The sequence below is a fragment of the Camellia sinensis genome, chromosome 12 (assembly GCF_055761805.1).
Source record: "Camellia sinensis isolate YWXY chromosome 12, ASM5576180v1, whole genome shotgun sequence".
NCBI classification, from domain to species: Eukaryota; Viridiplantae; Streptophyta; class Magnoliopsida; order Ericales; family Theaceae; genus Camellia; species Camellia sinensis.
The window spans coordinates 121,085,755-121,104,022 of NC_138972.1; the positions used below are offsets into that span (position 1 = coordinate 121,085,755).

The 18,268-nt window shown below is 33.5% G+C and overlaps 2 protein-coding genes and 1 pseudogene across 3 annotated transcripts in view; 1 reads left to right on the forward strand and 2 right to left on the reverse strand.

Moving 5' to 3' along the window:
• Positions 1–18,268, forward strand: part of LOC114312664 (uncharacterized) — a 146,322-nt gene that overhangs the window by 19,472 nt on the left and 108,582 nt on the right. The window lies entirely within an intron of this gene.
• Positions 12,744–13,964, reverse strand: LOC114296205 (sulfite oxidase-like; annotated as a pseudogene). Its single transcript, XR_014345979.1, has 4 exons — positions 13,788–13,964; positions 13,582–13,683; positions 13,138–13,185; positions 12,744–12,982 (listed from the first exon to the last, which is right to left on the reverse strand). The product of XR_014345979.1 is annotated as a sulfite oxidase-like (transcript).
• LOC114296203 (sulfite oxidase-like) lies at positions 13,882–16,611 on the reverse strand. The gene is made up of 5 exons (XM_082897968.1): positions 16,476–16,611; positions 15,865–15,979; positions 14,548–15,191; positions 14,279–14,397; positions 13,882–14,187 (listed from the first exon to the last, which is right to left on the reverse strand). The coding sequence occupies exons 3-5, from the start codon at positions 14,633–14,635 to the stop codon at positions 14,020–14,022; spliced, it is 375 nt and encodes a 124-aa protein (XP_082754094.1). The 5' UTR covers positions 14,636–15,191; positions 15,865–15,979; positions 16,476–16,611; the 3' UTR covers positions 13,882–14,019.

The window sequence follows — 18,268 nt, forward strand, 5'->3', positions numbered from 1 at the left end:
GACATCATCTCCCTCTAAAAAAAAAAGATAGTACACCCGCAAGTATCTTACTATCAATTAAAATAAACAAACAAAATAAAAGCACACCTGCCAGTGCCCTGCTATCAATTCAAAGCAAATAAATTCAAAAAAACAAAAACAAGTAGCCTACTATCTATTAACATGAAACAAATAAATAAAATAGCATACCCGCCAGTGCCCTGCTATTAATTTCAAACAAACAAACAAAAAAAGACAGCACACCTACAAGTATCGTACTATCAATTAAAGTAAAAAAATAAATAAAAAAAATACACCCGTCAGTGCCCTGCTATCAATTCAAAGCAAATAAATTCAAAAACACTGAACCAGGTACCCTACTATCAATTAACATGAAACAAATAAATAAAATAGCACACCCGCCATTGCCCTGCTATCAATTAAAATAAACAAATAAATAAATAAAAAAGCACACACACCAATGCCGTACTATTAATTGCAAAAAAAAAAAAGACAGCACACCCAGAAGTATCCTACTATAAATTAAAATAAACAAATTAAAAAAAACACACCCGCCAGTGCCCTACTATTAATTAAAAGCAAATAAACTAAAAAACACACCTGGTAATGCAACCACTAGAGAGGAAGGGATGGAGGAGGTATAGCTTTACTTCTACATTAAGATGGAGAAATTGAAGACCTATGACAAACAAAAACAGAACATTGAAATAGAGTTAGTAAAGAAGACAATACGTAAGGAAATTAATGATTGAAGGGAGAAAAGAAAGAATCTATGTACGAAAAATATTATTTTGCACATCTTTTGACATTAACAAATTGCAGAAACAATAACTATTGGACTACTGGATTTGGAATATTTTTATTGGATTTTTTTATCTTGATAGAACTTTTATGCTATGTTTGGATCATGGATATGAGTAGAAATTTGAAAAGGAAATGGAAAAATGTGGGTGAAATGTCAATGAACTATAATTACATTCAACGCACCTTTTCCCTTTCCCTTTCCATTTCCAAATCCCTAGCTAAATCCATGATCCAAACATAACATTAAGGAAATATGATGGTTTCAACGTTATAGAAAGCAAAGCACGTTCACATAATTTTCTTCTTCTTTTGTGCTAGTTTATTATTTTCCAAAAAAAAATTCAAAATATAATAAAAATGTGGGAGTGTATTTTCCAAATGATTTGAGCCAACATCAATCCATATGTTATAGTTACATCAAGTTATATATCATCAAGTGAGTAATTATAAATGTTTGGTATAGATTTAACTTGATGTGATGTGGACCACACCCTACATCAATGAGAATCATTGATGATGCTAATAATGACAGCTATTAGGACATATTGGTAGTTTACCCTTTTATTTGTTGCTGGATTCAATGTGATGATAATGAAAGCATTTTATTTATTTTTACTTAAATTACTTCATTTTTGACACATGGTGGCATAGGCAGCATCAGAGCTAATTCGAAGTTATGCTGAGCCAATTCTCGAACAATATAGATTAGTTATCTTATCATCTCTCAAGTTTTCAAAGTTGACTCTTGGTACTGTGGCTGCACAATTCACAGGTTTGTTTGATTTCTGTTTGATCTTTGATGAGGAAGTTTAACTAATTTTTAACTAGTTAAATAAGGAAGTTTAACTAATTTTTCTCCCAATGCTTTCAAAGATTTTGGAAAGAATTGTACTTCTCAATTTACAATTACATTCTTCTGAGAAAATCAAATGAGAAAAGAATGGCCTATCAGATTGGATTGGTCTAAAGTTATTGCACATTAGCAAGTCAGAATTCACTCCACAACTTCTGTTTCTTTAATCGTTAAAAATATATATATTTTTTATTTTTCACTTTATGGAATTATTATGGCCAGAGGTAGAGCCAATCATCTTCAAGAATAGACACAAGAATTGAAGGAAATAATTTAAATTTATTTGGACCATCAATTTTATTTTATTTTTAATCTTTTTTAAGGTATTGATAGAAAATTGTTGATCTTTTTAGGGGTTCCAATTATTGAAGGCGATGCTAAGGGAATCACGATGGAATTGAAAATGCAATGGGATGGAAAGTATCATACTTGATGTTAAAACTAGAGTCAGCATTGGATTACCTATACAGGTGATCTTCAACTTATTTCTCATATCAATAAAACTTTTTCCTAGTAGCAAAACTATTACAAAACTACTCTGAAATTTATTTCATTTTCACTTTTTATTTATTTTTATTTTTTTTTTTATTTTTTTGTGTGTATAGTACTTCTAATACTTATTTTATAGATATCAATGTGTTCTCTTTCACTCTCTCTGAAGAATAATAGGTGACTAAAAAATTGGATAACATGATATAAAGTAAAGAATGTTCGGTTATTGGAATTTTACCATAAGATGCCACTTTAATATTTTTTCATATATATTTTCATCTAGGTCAAAATATTGGATTCACAGGAGTTTTCAGATTAATTTTCAAACCACTAGTTAACGAGTTTCCATATTTTGGGGCTGCTTGTTATTCTTTGATGGAAAAGGTGGGTACTTTGTATCTTTGTCACTCTTTGAACTTATTAGTCTAGTTTCCAACATTTTGGAAGTCATCTTCATGATAAATCACGCAAATTTGTGCAAATATTCATATATTTATCATGTCATCATAAACAGAATTATATAAAATTTTGAAAAATTACTATGCACTTGATTTTTGATACTACAATTCCCCCTATGATTCTACTACAACAAAACATGGACTTTACACTCAAAGTTGTAGGTGGGGAATTATCAGTAATTCTCGAAATTTCTGATGCTATTGAGGTTTGAGAAATTTTATATTTTTATTTCATTATTATTTGTTTCACACTTGTGTGTAACTGACTAACTTATCTTTAGACGGGTTATATATTCTTTACAATTATGGATGTAGGGTTTTTGGATCCTTAGGTGTGTCGTAACATGAAGCTGTCATTTTTATTTATGTAGGACATGATACGAAATGCTATTGAAGATCCTATTACTTGGCCAATTCAGAAAGTTATACCCATCTTACCAGGGGATTACAGGTATACTACTATTGACAATATCCATTGTTTGATCGACTAAGGTTGTATTTGGATCTAGTATTTTAGGAGGGATTTAGGAAGGGAAATGTGACAAAGAATTATCAATGCATCTTCATGAACTTACAATATCCAATTGTTTGTCTGTGAGCTTGTGAACTATAAAACCTTAATGGGTTTATACAGTAACATCAAAATATCCATTCGTTTTTTAGTTTATACAATTCCCAGAAAATTGCTAAAGGTAATACATCCAAACCACTTTAATTTTGTTTCTCATAGGAAAATCAAGCCACCACAAGAGTAATTGTTAGAAAAATAAAAAAAAATTCAAGCATATCAGTTACATGAATAAATAGATTTCACACACAAGATTTCAAGTAATTGTTTGAAAATTTCACACATAAAAAATTTCCTAATTTCGCACATAAAAAATTTCAAGTAATTGTTAGAAAATCAAATAAACAGATTTCAAATAAAAAATTAGTCTCATATCAGTTACATGAGTACCCACACATCAGATTTCACACACAAGCCAAATTTCAAGTATATATATATATGGAATCAACACAACTAACAAACATAAAAAACCTAAACCTATTCAAATCATATTTTCCTAATTTTATAAACCAACCCAATGAGTTCACAAAGGTGAAAGGGGCAGTTTTGAAGAAGGGGATTTCGGTCTAGGGTTTCATAGAATGGAGATGGAGAAAGGGAGAGAAACAAGTTGCAGAACGAGTGAGAGAGAGAGAGACATACATTGAGGCATGTAGCTTGCTAAAACGAGGAAATGAAAAGGGCAGTGGAATAAACTCACTCTTCGGTGCTTGGAGAGGAGGAGCTCCGGCGAGATCCGATAGAGATCTTCGTCAACAGCTTTGGGAGCTTTTCTCCGTGGTGGAGGATGTGGCGGCGAAAGCAAAATAGGTCTCAGCGGTGGCAAGGGCAGTGGCAACAACTGAGAGAGAGAGAGAGAGAGAGAGAGAGAGAGAGAGAGAGAAATTTTTGAAGACGTTTGGGAGTCTGAGGGATTTGTCATGGAAAGAGGGAATTTTGTGAAAATTTTTGAAGACGTTTGGGAGTCTGAGGGATTTGTCATGGAAGGAGGGAATTTTAATTTTCACAAAATTTGGAGGTTTGTTCCAAATTTTTGGAGGAAATTATTTCGGGGAAATTACGTAATAATCCTAATAAAAAAAAATTAAAACATTTTGGGATGATCTAAATAAGTGCACTTTTTGACTTTTTATGAAATATGGGTTGGGTTTGAAGTGATGTGTTAGAGAGGTGATGTCACTTAAATAAGATGATGTGACTTAAATAGGATAGTGACTTTTTGACTTTTTGACTTTTTTCAAATATGCCAAACTAGCCCGTAGAGTCTTATAATAAAATAAAGGGGGATGCACCAATAAATCCCAAATTAATAACTTATGCACTGTTTAGTCCTAAAAGTTTTCTTATAGACTGAAAGGTCCCATTACAATGTTAATAACATCAGATGCAATGTTAATAACATCAGAGTCATGTTACAAACATTGGATTTTAAACATCTAATGTTCATCAAATTTCAATAATGTTTGAAAATATAGGATGAAAAACATCTAATGTTTATCAGATTTCAATAAATTTTAAAATTATAGAATGGAACATCAGATCATTTACATCATTTACATCATGTTGATGTAAAAATGAGACTAAATGGAGCATAAGAAAACTTTTAGGACTAAATGGTTCAACGTTTCAAAAACTAGGACTTATGGGTAAATTTTCCATAAATAAATTATTAATTTTTAATATAAATCCTCATCTATTTTTATTAAGTAAAATTATGTAGTCCTCATCTATTAATTACACTCGATTTTTTTTTTAATATAAATCCTCATCTATTTTTATTAAGTAAAATTAATAAAAAAAAATATTTTACTCATCGACTACAAAATGTATAATCACACCATTAATTGATGTAATAAAAATATTTAAAATTTTAGAAACTATAAATATCGTAATCAAGTCACAAAGTTTTGTGATATAAAATAGAAAATACATAACTGCATCACTAATTGGCGTAACAAAATTGTTTAAAATTATAGAAACAATTATGCTAGGTAGCTCGAAATTTTCGAGCTCAAATTTTGCCCGAATTCAAAACGATGTCGTTTCGTCGTTTTGATTTTTTTTATTATTCAATAACTGGGAAGAAGAAAAATCAAAAAAGAAGAAGAAGAAGAAGAAGAAGAGGAGAGTAGCAGAGAGAGAGAGAGAGAGAATCATCATCATCATCAACCACCCAACATCTTCATCAACATAGCAGAGAGAGACAAAAAAAAATGTAAAAATCTGGAAAAAAAAAAAAAAAAAAAAAAAACTCTTCAACACATCATCCTCATACACAGATCAGAGGCAAAGATCAGAGATCGGAGGCCAAGCTGCGACGATCGGAAGCGAAGGCGGAGGCGGAGACAGAGGCGGCGGCAATTGACCCTCTCTCTCTCTCTCTCCATACCCTCTTCCCCTCTCTTCTCTTTCTCTCTTTCTCTTCCTCTTCCTCTTTCTCTTCTTCTCCCTGCTCTCTCTGTTTTAGACCAATCGGGATCTCTAATGATACAGATAAACACAAAATGTAATGACAATAATTAAATAATTTAATCCACGACTTATAGCCATGGAACACCAAATGAGAGTTAGAGAAGATTAACCAATAGAGCAAAAGGAAAGGGAATATGAGAAAGAGAGACTGAACGGACTTATCGCCTATGAAAAAAATGTCAAAGATGGTGTTGTTTCTAATAAGGAACATCGAAGATATCTACAGTGACAGTAAGGAATGAGAGAGATGTTTGACGGATGAAGAGAGCTGAGATAGCAAAACAGTACAACAAAATGCGTAATATTCATTTTTCAACAGTTCTATAACATATGTACAAATTGATAAAATCATGACTACGGCCAAAGGTTTGTATATGTATGACATATTAATGTAAAAGAGCTAGAGTTTCGATAAATGCATTTACTAGATAGAGAAATATCACCAGAATGAATAGTGTTAAAATAGACAGAGAGAATAGTGACGAGTTCAAGGATCTATTGCAGAGACACAAGAGTATAGAGAAGAAGAATCCAGTGAGGAAGACCTATCAACGATGGTCGTTCGATGATTTGAGCGAAATAGAGAAGTCTGATTAAGAAATAGAGAGATCTCAGGCACAACTAGGACAAATCAAGGGAAATAAAATTGAGTGGAGAAAAAAATGAAGAAAAGTTGGGAAAAAAATTTAGGAGAAAAATTATTTAGTACAACAAAATAAAATCACGTCATAGATAATTTTTTTCAGCATATTGTTTATTAAAATTTAGTTAAATTATATATATATATATATATATGTCTATAAGTGTATATAGGTATTTTAAAAAGTATATCGTTTGTATATTATTATTTCTATTATCTTTAATGAAGATACTATGACTAAAAATAAATCTAAAATAGAGATAGGTGACCAATTGCAATTGTCACTTAGGGATAACACTTCAAAATTAATTGAGAGCGTTGAGAGTTCGGAGAGAATGAGAGTTTGAGAGACAGATTTGTTTGTGAGAAATGAAATGTGAGAGGGGTGGTATTTATAGGACTTGGGAGGGAGGAGTTAATTTATATATATAAAAATAAAAAAATAAAATTGATTGTTGGTGGAATTAACGGTTATATGACTCTTTCAAATTGTTTTGATTTAAATTTTTGACCATTGCACTGACAAGGGGGGCAGGGAGCCACTGGGGTCGGGTCAAGCCAGATGGGGAAGAAAATTTTAGGGCGAGCTCACGAGATGGGTCACACTCCATAACACACCAGGGTCGGGTCGGGCCGGGCTCTAGAACACATAACCCAGGGTCTTAGGTTGGGTTTAGGCTTGAGCCTAGTTGGGCCTACCTAGGGCACGAGTGGACTTGGGGTGTGCCGCAAGCTCGTGGGCCAAATTTACACCCCTATATGTGGGTAGTGGTTTTGAGATATATGATTAGTGGTTATGATATATGTGATATTGATTATGAAACAAAGGGTGCTGGTTATGAGATGTGGTTATAACATATGTGGGTAAAGGTAATGAGATATATGATTAGTGATTATGAGATATGTAATTTTGGCTATGAGCAGAGTGGTATAGTTATAAGTCAAAGGGTATTAGTAGTTATGATATATGTGATGTTGGTTATGAGATTTGTGGGTAATGATTATGAGTAAAGTGGTGTCAAAGGGTGTTTGGTTATGCCATATGTGTTAGTGGTTAGTAGATATGTGGGTAATGGTTATGAGCAAAGTCGTGTCAAAGGGTGTTTGGTTATGTTATATGTGTTAGTGGTTATGATATAGCGATCCCAGGTTTACCCTTGTTGTATAGTGATCCGGACATGTGTCCGTGGATGTTGGTAGTTGTTTATTATCTTGTTTACATCCTTTCTTGCTTTGTATTTGAGTTATAGGATGTGTTGAGCGGGTTTGTTACAGGTTGGTTGAGTTTAGAAACCAAAACTAGTTGCCCAGATTTTTGGCCTGTACGCTCGAGCGGAGGTGTTGGCGCTCGAGCGTAGATTACATCCATCCAGTATCTTGTTGTGCAGTGTTGTGAGCTCGAGCGTAGGGTTGGGAGCTCGAGCGGAGGCCTGGTTCTGTAAAAGTGCTGGGCGAGTGCATTCTGCGCTCGAGCGGGAGGTTGGCCGCTCGAGCGGAAGTCTGTGAGTGGCCGCTCGAGCGGGGTGTTTTACGCTCGAGCGGAAGACTGGGTTTAAATCCCGAAATTGTGACTTTTCAAATCACTTTTTCACTTTCTCTTCTCTCTCTTACTTTTCCAAAATCACCATTGTTGAGCCTCTCACTCTAGACTCTACCTTCTCTCTAGGTTTTGATCTAGTAGGAGTGATTTACTCACCTTTGGCCTTTACAAAAAAGTTGTTGATCGTCGAGGGCTTCATTTTAATCTGAAAATCTCGGGTTTTGGAACACGTTGGGTTTTGTCGTCTTCTCCTTTGGGACTCCGAATTTGAGGTAGGGATAACCTACTCCTCTCTATGGGTTTTGTCTTTAAATTTTGGTATTTTGAGATGTTGGGCTTGGTTTGGTAAATTTGTGAAAGTTTGGGGCTTTTGTGTAATTTTACAAAAGTTGGGGTTTTATTCATAATAAACCTAGAAGCATGTTTGGCATAGAAAAATAGAATGATTGTTGAATCATTGATGAAAATGGAACCTAAGGGTTGAAATAGTAATTATGGAAAATGGCCTAATTACATTGTTTAATTAATTGAGATAATTAATTGGTGAGAAATGAGGAAAAGAAATGTTGATTGAATATCCATTTGTGCATTTATTTTCTGTTTAGAAATAACTGCTTTGGGCTATCGGTGGAGGATAGTCGTGATTGTTGTAGACAATGCATGATGATTAGGTAAACTGAAACTAATCAACGGAATGTGTCATGGAACTTGACGGTTGATAGAATACATTAATTGTGTGTATTGTGTGATTGTATATAGAACCAATGTGTTTATATACGTTATGTGTAGAGGAGGAGATAGGGGATGTACTCCGCGGTTTAGGGGAAGATAGGGGATGTACCTCTAAACCGGATAGGTATTGGGAGGAGATAGGGGATGAACTCCGTAGACAGAGCTCATATGCTTGTCTAGAGAAGTGAAGATAGAGCTCATATGCTTATCTTTGTGAAGTGTGGATACAGCTTGTATGCTTATCTGTGGATATTGTTGATATACATATCTGTTGAGAATGTGGATATAGCTTTTATGCTTATCTGAATGTGAGATATAGTTTTTATACATATCTGTGGAAATGATGATAGAGCTAGCATGCTTATCTGTTGAAAAAGGGAAAATGAAAAGTAATTGGGACTTGTAAGTCGTTGACATAAATAAGTTATTTATGTGATTGTATCAGTGTTGACCAACTATCAATTGCTAATGTTTTAGTCATTGTCCATGGTTGGTTTAGTGTATTTCTACTGGGCTGTGGCTCACCCTATATGGGAATATCATTTTCAGGTGCAGGAAGCATGCCACCTCCAAGGACATAGCTGGGAGACTAGTGGCAAGCATAGTTTTTGTCGTTTTACTTTTGATGTATTACATGTAATTTCAAGCCAAGGGCTTAATGTGTAAACGAGTTAGAACTCTTGTTGTAACCAAGTGTTAACTTGGAAAGCTGTAAGCCCGTAGGGCATTTTGTTATGAGGTTAACATGTAATACTTATGTCTTGGAATTCTAATGAATGAAAGGAATGCGGTTAGTTTAAATGTAAATTCATGTCTTATCTGATGGGTTTATTGCTATTAATTTGAGGGCGTTACATATGAGATATGTGGGTAATTGTTATGAGCAAAGTGGTGTCAAAGGGTGTTTGGTTATGCTATATGTGTTAGTGGTTATGAGATATGTGGGTAATGGTTATGAGCAAAGTGGTGTCAAAGGGTGTTTGGTTATGCTATATGTATTAATGGTTATGAGTTATGAGATATTGGTTATTAGATATGTGACTAGTAGTTATGAGATATGTGATGTTGGTTATGACTCAAAGAGGCTGATTATGAGATGTGGTTATGATTCATGTAGTTATGAGATATGTGATCAATGGTTATGAGATATATGATGTTGGTTATGATCAAAGTGGTGTGGTTATGAGCAAAAAGGTGTTAATTATAAGATATGTGATTAGTGGTTATGAGATATGTGATGTTGGTTATGACAAAAAGGTGTTGGTTACGAGATATGTGGCTAGTGATTATGAGATATGTGAATTGGTTATGACTCAAAGGGGCTGGTTATGAGATGTGATTATGATTTATGTGGGTAGTAGTTATGAGATATGTGATCAATGGTTATGAGATATGTGATATTTGTTATGATCAAAGTGGTGTTGGTTATGAGATATGTGATTATGATTATGAAATATGTGATATTAGTTATGAACAAAATGGTGTTAGTTATGAGATGTGGTTATAACTAAGTTATGATCAATTTGATTATAATTATGAAGAAATATGATTTTAGCAGGTCACTTTGAATGATGTGGCTCAATCCTAACCATTGATTTTTTATGTACCGTACATTTTTTGAACAAAATGTACTATAGCCTTTATCATTGGACCCAGAATAACTTATTAGAAGTTATTCATAAAGAATGACACCACATAAAGTTGAGTGTGATACAATGTAATACATGGAAGGAAATACTTAATTGATAGAGTATAACCGCCATGATTCGTGTATTATACCTCTAAGGTTTGGGTATTTTTATGGTCATCATCAGTTTGTTAGTTACCCAACAGTCAACAACATGTGTTATATGTGCCAAGTGGGAGAATGTAAGAATATCCATAAAGTGGCCCATATGCCACATGTTTGTTTTATTTATTTATTTATATTATATATATTTATTATATATATTTTGAAAAATATAGAAATCCCCTAGATGTTGATTTGTGATTATGTATCAATTTTAAGCAGTATATAACAATACCAATCAAACAATCAAGACAAATTGACACAACGATTTTACGTGGAAAAACCACAATTGGACACTTCCAATTGTGATAAAAACCACAGGCAAAAGCCACAAAACAATCCACTAAAAAGACATAAAGGAATTACACAGGTATACTCTCAATTACCTAGCGAATCCACGCCCGAATTGAACCAACCCCTATGTGCCTCTTCCAACCCCGTCTCCACCTCGGAATTGTCTTGACGATGAGCCACTCCAGAATCCACCAAAGCTTCAGGCTCGAATTCTTCAGAATCCACCTAAGAACAACTCTCTCTTTTGTGTAGAACAAACAAATAATCCTTTGATGTATACTCTTTAACCATGAGTTGAATACTCAATCAAAACATCAAAGACAACTAGCAAAATATCCCCAGAGATAAACCCTAGAACCCAAGAAGAAGATCTGGAGAAGTAATCCTAGATTTGGACTGATACACGTATTTATAGAAAACTGTCCCGCGATCTCCACTCGAGCGCGGAAGGTTCCGCTCGAGTGGGAAAAAATAGCATCTAGTATTTTTGCAGGCGAATAAACTTATAAAACTCAGCATTCTCCGCTCGAGCGGGGGAATGTCCGCTCGAGCGGACAGGCAACTTTGAATACAGTTCGATCCCCGTCATAATCAGCGAAGTAGCAATCTTGAAAGAATTAGCATCACAAAACTTCTCTGCAAAGCACGATTTGGGTTGGATTCGCATCTAATAAACTCATAACCTCACTAAAATCAAAATGTGAAAACAAGTACAACTGAAAGGAGTTTTGTCAAACAGGATTGCCAAGAATAAAAACCTAACATATTTAATTGGTTTAATGACTAATGGGTATCTCATGTCTGTTTACTATCCCATATGGTGGCTTCATGGGACTTTACAACTTCCCTGATGGTGGGAAGTTATAAGGAGTTACACTTGGATATTGGTCCAAGCCTATCTATATATATGCCTGTGATAGCCATCAAGCACAGACGTTGTTTTGTGAATAGAATAGGCTTGAAACTCTGTCCCTTTCACTTTTCTCATACGGTTCTGTAAAAGTGTTCTGTGAGTGGGCTTTTTACACATTCAAGGTTTGATCATTCCCCAAGGATAAAGATTCAAAGCCTTGAACATCATGACAGGAGGTATTCTTTAGTGCTTCTTGATATGTGATAAAATCTTCTTGTTAGTGCTTCTTCAAGTTTTAAGTACTGTTTATAAGTATTGGGTACAAATTCTTCAATTTGTGTTTATTTTGGTGAATCTGATTGCAGTTTATGTTCTGATGCAGGCATGTAGACCAGTGAAGACTACAACTTTAATGCTAAGACATAATTTTTGGATATATGTTAGTTTGTGGTTAATGTTAAGACATGATTTTTGGATATATGTTAGTTTGTGGTTAATGTTAAAACATGATTTTTGGATATGTTAATTTTGTGGGTAATGGTGATTGGATATTAATTGAATGAGAAAGTGAATTAATGCTTCATCTATTTGAATGGGAGTTATTATTTTATTAGTGCTATTACAGGTATTTTTTTAGTTCAATCAAATAAAACTAGCACAATTTCAAAAAAAAAAAAAGGATATGGCGGCGTTTCTACAAACGCCTCTTAAAATCTGCTTACTAACGGCCATATTTTTAAAAAAAGATATCAATATCGTCAGTGACGTCAGCGTGGGTTTAGTAGGACATTTGGCGGCATTTTTAAAAACGCCGCCTATACTAATATCACGACGTTTTTAAACCGCCACAAAGCTATAGCGATAGCCGTGTCCTCGGCGTTTGGTGCTAAGCGTCGCAAAAAGAATTGGCGGCGTTTTTTAAACGCCACTAAAAGTCTGTTTTGCAGCAATGTGTGGTGGATATTAGCCCTGTTTGGTAGAGCTGTGGGAAAGTGCTTATAGCTTATGCCTAAACAGCTTATAATTTATAACTATGAACATAAGCTGATTTCTGACTTATTCTTAAAACATCTCCTGCCCCACTCAATGAATAAGCTTATTTCTGACTTCCAAAAAGCTATAAGCTATAAGCTAAACCAAACACATCAAAATAGTTTAAATTAAGCTGAAAGTTGAAATAAGCTGATTATAATTTCTGCCAAATAGGCACATTATACCTTATATGTGGGTTGTGTGAAAAAAGTATAGCTAGCAATTACTTACAGCTTTGGCAAAAATCTCTGTATTGTGGAGGACATCACCTTGAGCTTCAAAAGCACCCATGCCCATTTGTCACAGTATTTATCATCATCAGCAATAGCATTATATGGAATTCCACTCTTTTGGTGTCTGGATGCTTCCACCCTTGCCTTGTCGCCATCAAATGACACATTGAGTCTTTCAATGCCGCGCCCACCTCCAGACACTGCATATCCATGAACTTCGACCTGCATCATGACGATAATGAAGACAAGGATGAGTATCATATTGTCCACAAAGTAAATTATATTGTGGAACTGACAATTGGGTGATCAAAGTAAAAATTTTCAATCTTACATAATATTTGTGCCCAATGGAACCGTGTTTGAAATATGTTACAAACCTTTCCGTGCTGCACTGTATTATCATCCTCCAGTGAACAAATTGCCCTCTGCAAATTAGTCAAGGATGTTACAAAAGTTCAGCAAGTAACTATTGTTTCAAATCTACTAAGGATTGTAGGCAACCTTTTCAATGGATTTGAAATAATTAATTCAAATTCTCCCTAATCTCACACCTCAACCTCAACTCTTAACGCGCATATTTAAAGTTTTTGAGTCGAATCTTACCATGGGTAGAGGAGCACAGGGAAGTTTTGTCAATTTTGAGTTTTGGCCTATCTTTTTTATTCAACAAAGGATTTAAAATACCCAAGTACTTGAAATCTGTCAATTTCAAATCCTTCCTCAAATCCAACACATATCCAAACACAGTGCATCTATCATGCTCATAATGGTTCCGTTTGTGAACGCTATGTAATTTCCACTGTCAAATACATAGAACAAACCTGGACTGGAAAATCCATTTGAGGCTTTCGAGTGGACCAGTCGATATTTTCCCAGTTAACCGAAGGAGGAAACTTCTTGTAGTCCCTTTGCATGAAAAAACCCTGTTTATTGTCGTTACACATTAGTGTGTAAGATATAATTTAATTTACAAGTGAAAGGTCATAATTATTGGAGAACTCTAATTTTTACATTTTTCATAACCAACCTGACATTCTTCTCCGATTATGTTGATTGAATCCAACCATTTTACAGAGCGGGCACCTATAACACCGGGGACAACCACACGAAGTGGATATCCATGATCTCTACTTAGAGGCTTCGGTATGGTAAACCAGTCAAATTTCGATAAGAACAAACAATATGGAGGAAGATTAGTCAAGAACAAGAGGATTCAAGAAACTTAGAAGATATTACAGTTCATTTCTTCCTTGAATTTGCTATCCAAATCCAATGCTTGAATTCCATGGTGCCAAACGCAACGCAAGCAACAATGCATTAAAATTTCCTACCTCTCCGTTCATCTCGTAAGCAAGTAAAACGTCAGCTTCAGAATTTGTTGATCGAATTAATGGAATTGATGCCTTATATGGACCTCCTTTCTCCTCCTAATAGTCCAAATTACTTGGAATTGAATTAATCCACCAAACAGTGTAATTTCTTTATAATTAAGATTAAATGAATTTAAGAAATTTTCACCTTGCACGTATCAACGCTTACAAATTCTACGTGCTTTCCACCCAAAGGAGTGGTTTTCGTCAATTTTGGTATTCCCACAAGTTCAAGAACATCAGCGAGTTTGGCTCCACCCCAAATGGCTTAAGCACATATGTGCAGAAGATAAAATATCAATAGAGAGAGAGAGAGAGAGAGAGAGAGAGAAAACAAGAATGAATATGGTTTTGCAAAATGTTTTGGAAAACACAGAAGCAGTGAAAATGTACAAAAGAGAATGAATAGAAGCAAACCATTTCCAATGGCAGAGATATCCCAGCCAACACCTTTCACTGCTCTTACTTTGCTCATTGCAGTCCTTCTATTACCTGCACACTGCATAACTTTAAATGAAAAAGAAGCAACAAATAGTTCAAATTGGGTAGCCACACAACAATTGGGTTTAGCCCAATGGCCAAAACACGTGTATGCTAGAAGTCAAAATAGTTCTGCTACGAGCACATAAACTAATCATAGAATTGAACACATAATATATATTATGTAAAATCTAGTACATCCATATACATTCTGTGTCCATTTATGTGTTCTTTGACTTGTATTGTATGTAGTAGGTGTATGTAAACTTACTTGCAAGGTGGCTGTCAGATTGTATTTGGTAGCTTCCTGTAACATAAACTAGTAGATAAATTCCAATTTCAAATAAATTCACAAGGACATCCATGGCATGATATGAAGATCACTACAATTTCAATGAAAAAAATATGAATTTTCTTGAAGGAAATGGAAGGTTAAATTGATATTAACATGTGCTCTGATGCATTAATCTTTCCTCAAAGCCAAGAACACTGTGTTTATGAGAGTAGTAAATACTTACTTGATATCAGCTATAGAGAGTTCTATGAGCTTTTCCACCACACCACCTATACATACTCTGTAGCTGCTCTGCCAAACGGTTTGTGAAAACATTGGATGTTTTCAATATTTTTTTTTTTTTTTTAATATGAAAAGTAAAAAGAGGAATTGACTTTCAGTGAGAAAAATTCAAAATAATTGTACAAATATGGAAAAGTAAGTGGGATAATGTGTTCCAGTGCACGTAAGATCAAAATTGTCACTTGCCCCATAGCATGCATCCATTGAGGAATTGACTTTCAGTGAGAAAAATTCAAAATAATTGTACAAATATGGAAAAGTAAGTGGGATAATGTGTTCCAGTGCACGTAAGATCAAAATTGTCACTTGCCCCATAACATGCTTCCATTGGGGTCGTTCTATTTTCACACAAAATTCTCTCAGTAGACATATTTAGTGAATAATTTTTTTATTATAACTATATCATTAAGCAAAATCACTAATTTAGAAACGCATTATTTCGTTCAAAAAAAAGAAACGCATTATTTTAGTAATTTTTTAGGTTTTTACAAAAAGATATAAAAAAAATAAAAATAGAGAGAATAATGTGACAATTTATAGTGATTTTTTTGGCTAAATTGAAAGTTGCAAAAGGAGGTCACCTTTTGCATTTATTTTGAATTATTTCCACTAAAATGCAATTTTTTCAAAAATAAAAACAAAAAACAAAAACGAAGGAAGTGAAAACAGAATTATACCTTTCAATGTCATCAACAATGGGGACTGGACCATGTTTCGCTTGTAGAAGAAATCCACCGGAGTTACATAAGAGGAAATCAAGGCCGAACGAGGTGGCTCAGCATTGAAAGGTTCCTATATATATGCATATAATAGCAAACAAGAGTGAGTGAGTGAGTGAGCGAGCTTTACAAATCCCAAAATCCAAGAAGTGAGGAATGTGAATTCCACAAAGTTAATTTCAATCTTCATTGGGGGTGTTTGACGGGATTATGGAAGCAGTTTATTGTTTATTTTAATATAAAAGTTTGTGTCAAACTGTTTGATACTATCATATAGTTTATTAGACATAAATAACTTAAATAAGTAAAAGAAAAACTGACTTTTCGGAGACTTGGTTTGCGAATAAATTATTTTAATAAATTTTTAATTTTTTATAAAAAAACGTATAAAAAAATAGAATAAGTGATATGATAATTTTTTGATTTTTAACTAAAATAATTACTCGTCAAATGAGATATTTTAATTTCTGTTTTATAATTATCAGTTTTTAATTTAAAATGATCTCCACCAAACACCCTCATTGTGTCTTTGGAAAAAGCTTTTTCAAAATCAAAGAAGAGAAACTTGCCTTGGAATTGATTAGCAGGATTGGATGACGAGGTGGTTCTTTCGAGTAATCGCAAGGGGCTCTTAGTCCTGGCATTCTCACCTTCGATCTTCCCTGCAAGAATTGTAGAGAGAGAGAGAGAGAGAAGCAAAACGATGCGAATAAGAAATGCAAGGTTGTTTACATGTGGTTAATGGTGGAGGAGAGTGAATATATTCATCAAAGGAGAGCCACAACACAACCTCAATTTGGTTGGCACATAACAGTTGATCCCTTTCTGCCACGTGGCATTTCTTGCCAAGAATCCTTCCCAATAAAGTCGAGAAGTTATTTGGTGGTCCGGACACGGCGACATGGTGTCCCAAGTCTGAGAAGAATGCTTGGTTTGAGTTTTCAGAAAATTCTACTTTCTTATTTTCCGTGTTTTTTTGTTTTTACTAAATTTTTTTAATATTTTAAGCAATTTTTTTACTTTTTAGACACACCTAACATAAATACACCTAAAAAATAAAAAATTTGTAAAAAAAAAACTTTTAAAAATTCACTAAATACCAAAAATACAAAAAAAAAATACAAGAATTTAGTACATTTTTTGTATTTTTATGTATTTATTAATTTTTTAAAATATTTTTTCACAAATTTTTTACTTTTTAGATACATGTAACTAAGGCGCATCTAAAAAAGTAAAAAAAATGTTTAAAATTTAAAAAATATTCACTAAAAACAAAAGAATACGAAAACCAAAAAACTCAATTTTCAAAAAACTTAATTCAGAAAACTCAAACCAAACACACTGGTGTCCCAAGTGAGTTGTAATTGGTGAAATATGTAGAATTTATGATTTTATATTGAATGATTGAAAAATAAGAAAATACATGGTAAATTGTGATTGATCAAGGGCAAAGTCACATGGTGTCCCTGGACCACAATATAATTTTTCAACAAACTTTCTCTCTTTCTCTAGTGTAATATTTTATAGTCTAAATTATTTACATGCCTAAAGTTAATTATGAAACAAAAAATTTTATAAGTGAAATTTATTAATTCACTTTTATTAGAGAGTTAAGAAATAAATAATCTCACTTTATGTGTGTTGTAATTTCTTATTTGACAAGAGTACTTCAATAATTTTTCATTAATAAGAGATTTAATGTTGTCAAGTTACACTTCCTTAAACAAGTGAAAAGATAAAGTATCGTATTTTTTTTTTTTTTTTTTTGTGAATTTGACTAATCATGATTAATTGAAATCAAATTTAACATGTTGGCCCAAACATTACAATAATTTTCTAGCTCAAACACAACACACATTTTATTTTTTAGAAAGAAAATATGGAAAGCTTTACAATAATCATGAAGAATATAGGAAATGAGAAGTTTCAAAAGCACAACGATAAAATTGAAATTGGTCGTCACATTCACACAACACATAGTTAAGCGTATGAATAGAATAGAATGATTCTGGTCAATATATTTTATTTTTAAACACTTTTCATATTATTATTATTGTTATTTTAAAAGTATAACATTTATGATTTAAATGGGATATTGATGAATATATATATATATATGAATGTACACATGTGTTCTTGAGCTTCTCCTATGAAGAATGCCCAAGTGTTTTTAAAAGTAAAAAAACCTCCATGTTTAGAGGCATCATCGGTTTTATAACAAACAATAGCTTTTATTTTTGGTTTATACATTTTCGTCTTTTTTCAAAGCCAAAAAAACACAAAAACAAACATAGTGTGAGAAGGCTTCCCATCTCAGCCATGGGAGACCCATATGTGAAGAGCAGCCTCCTAACTGAACCTG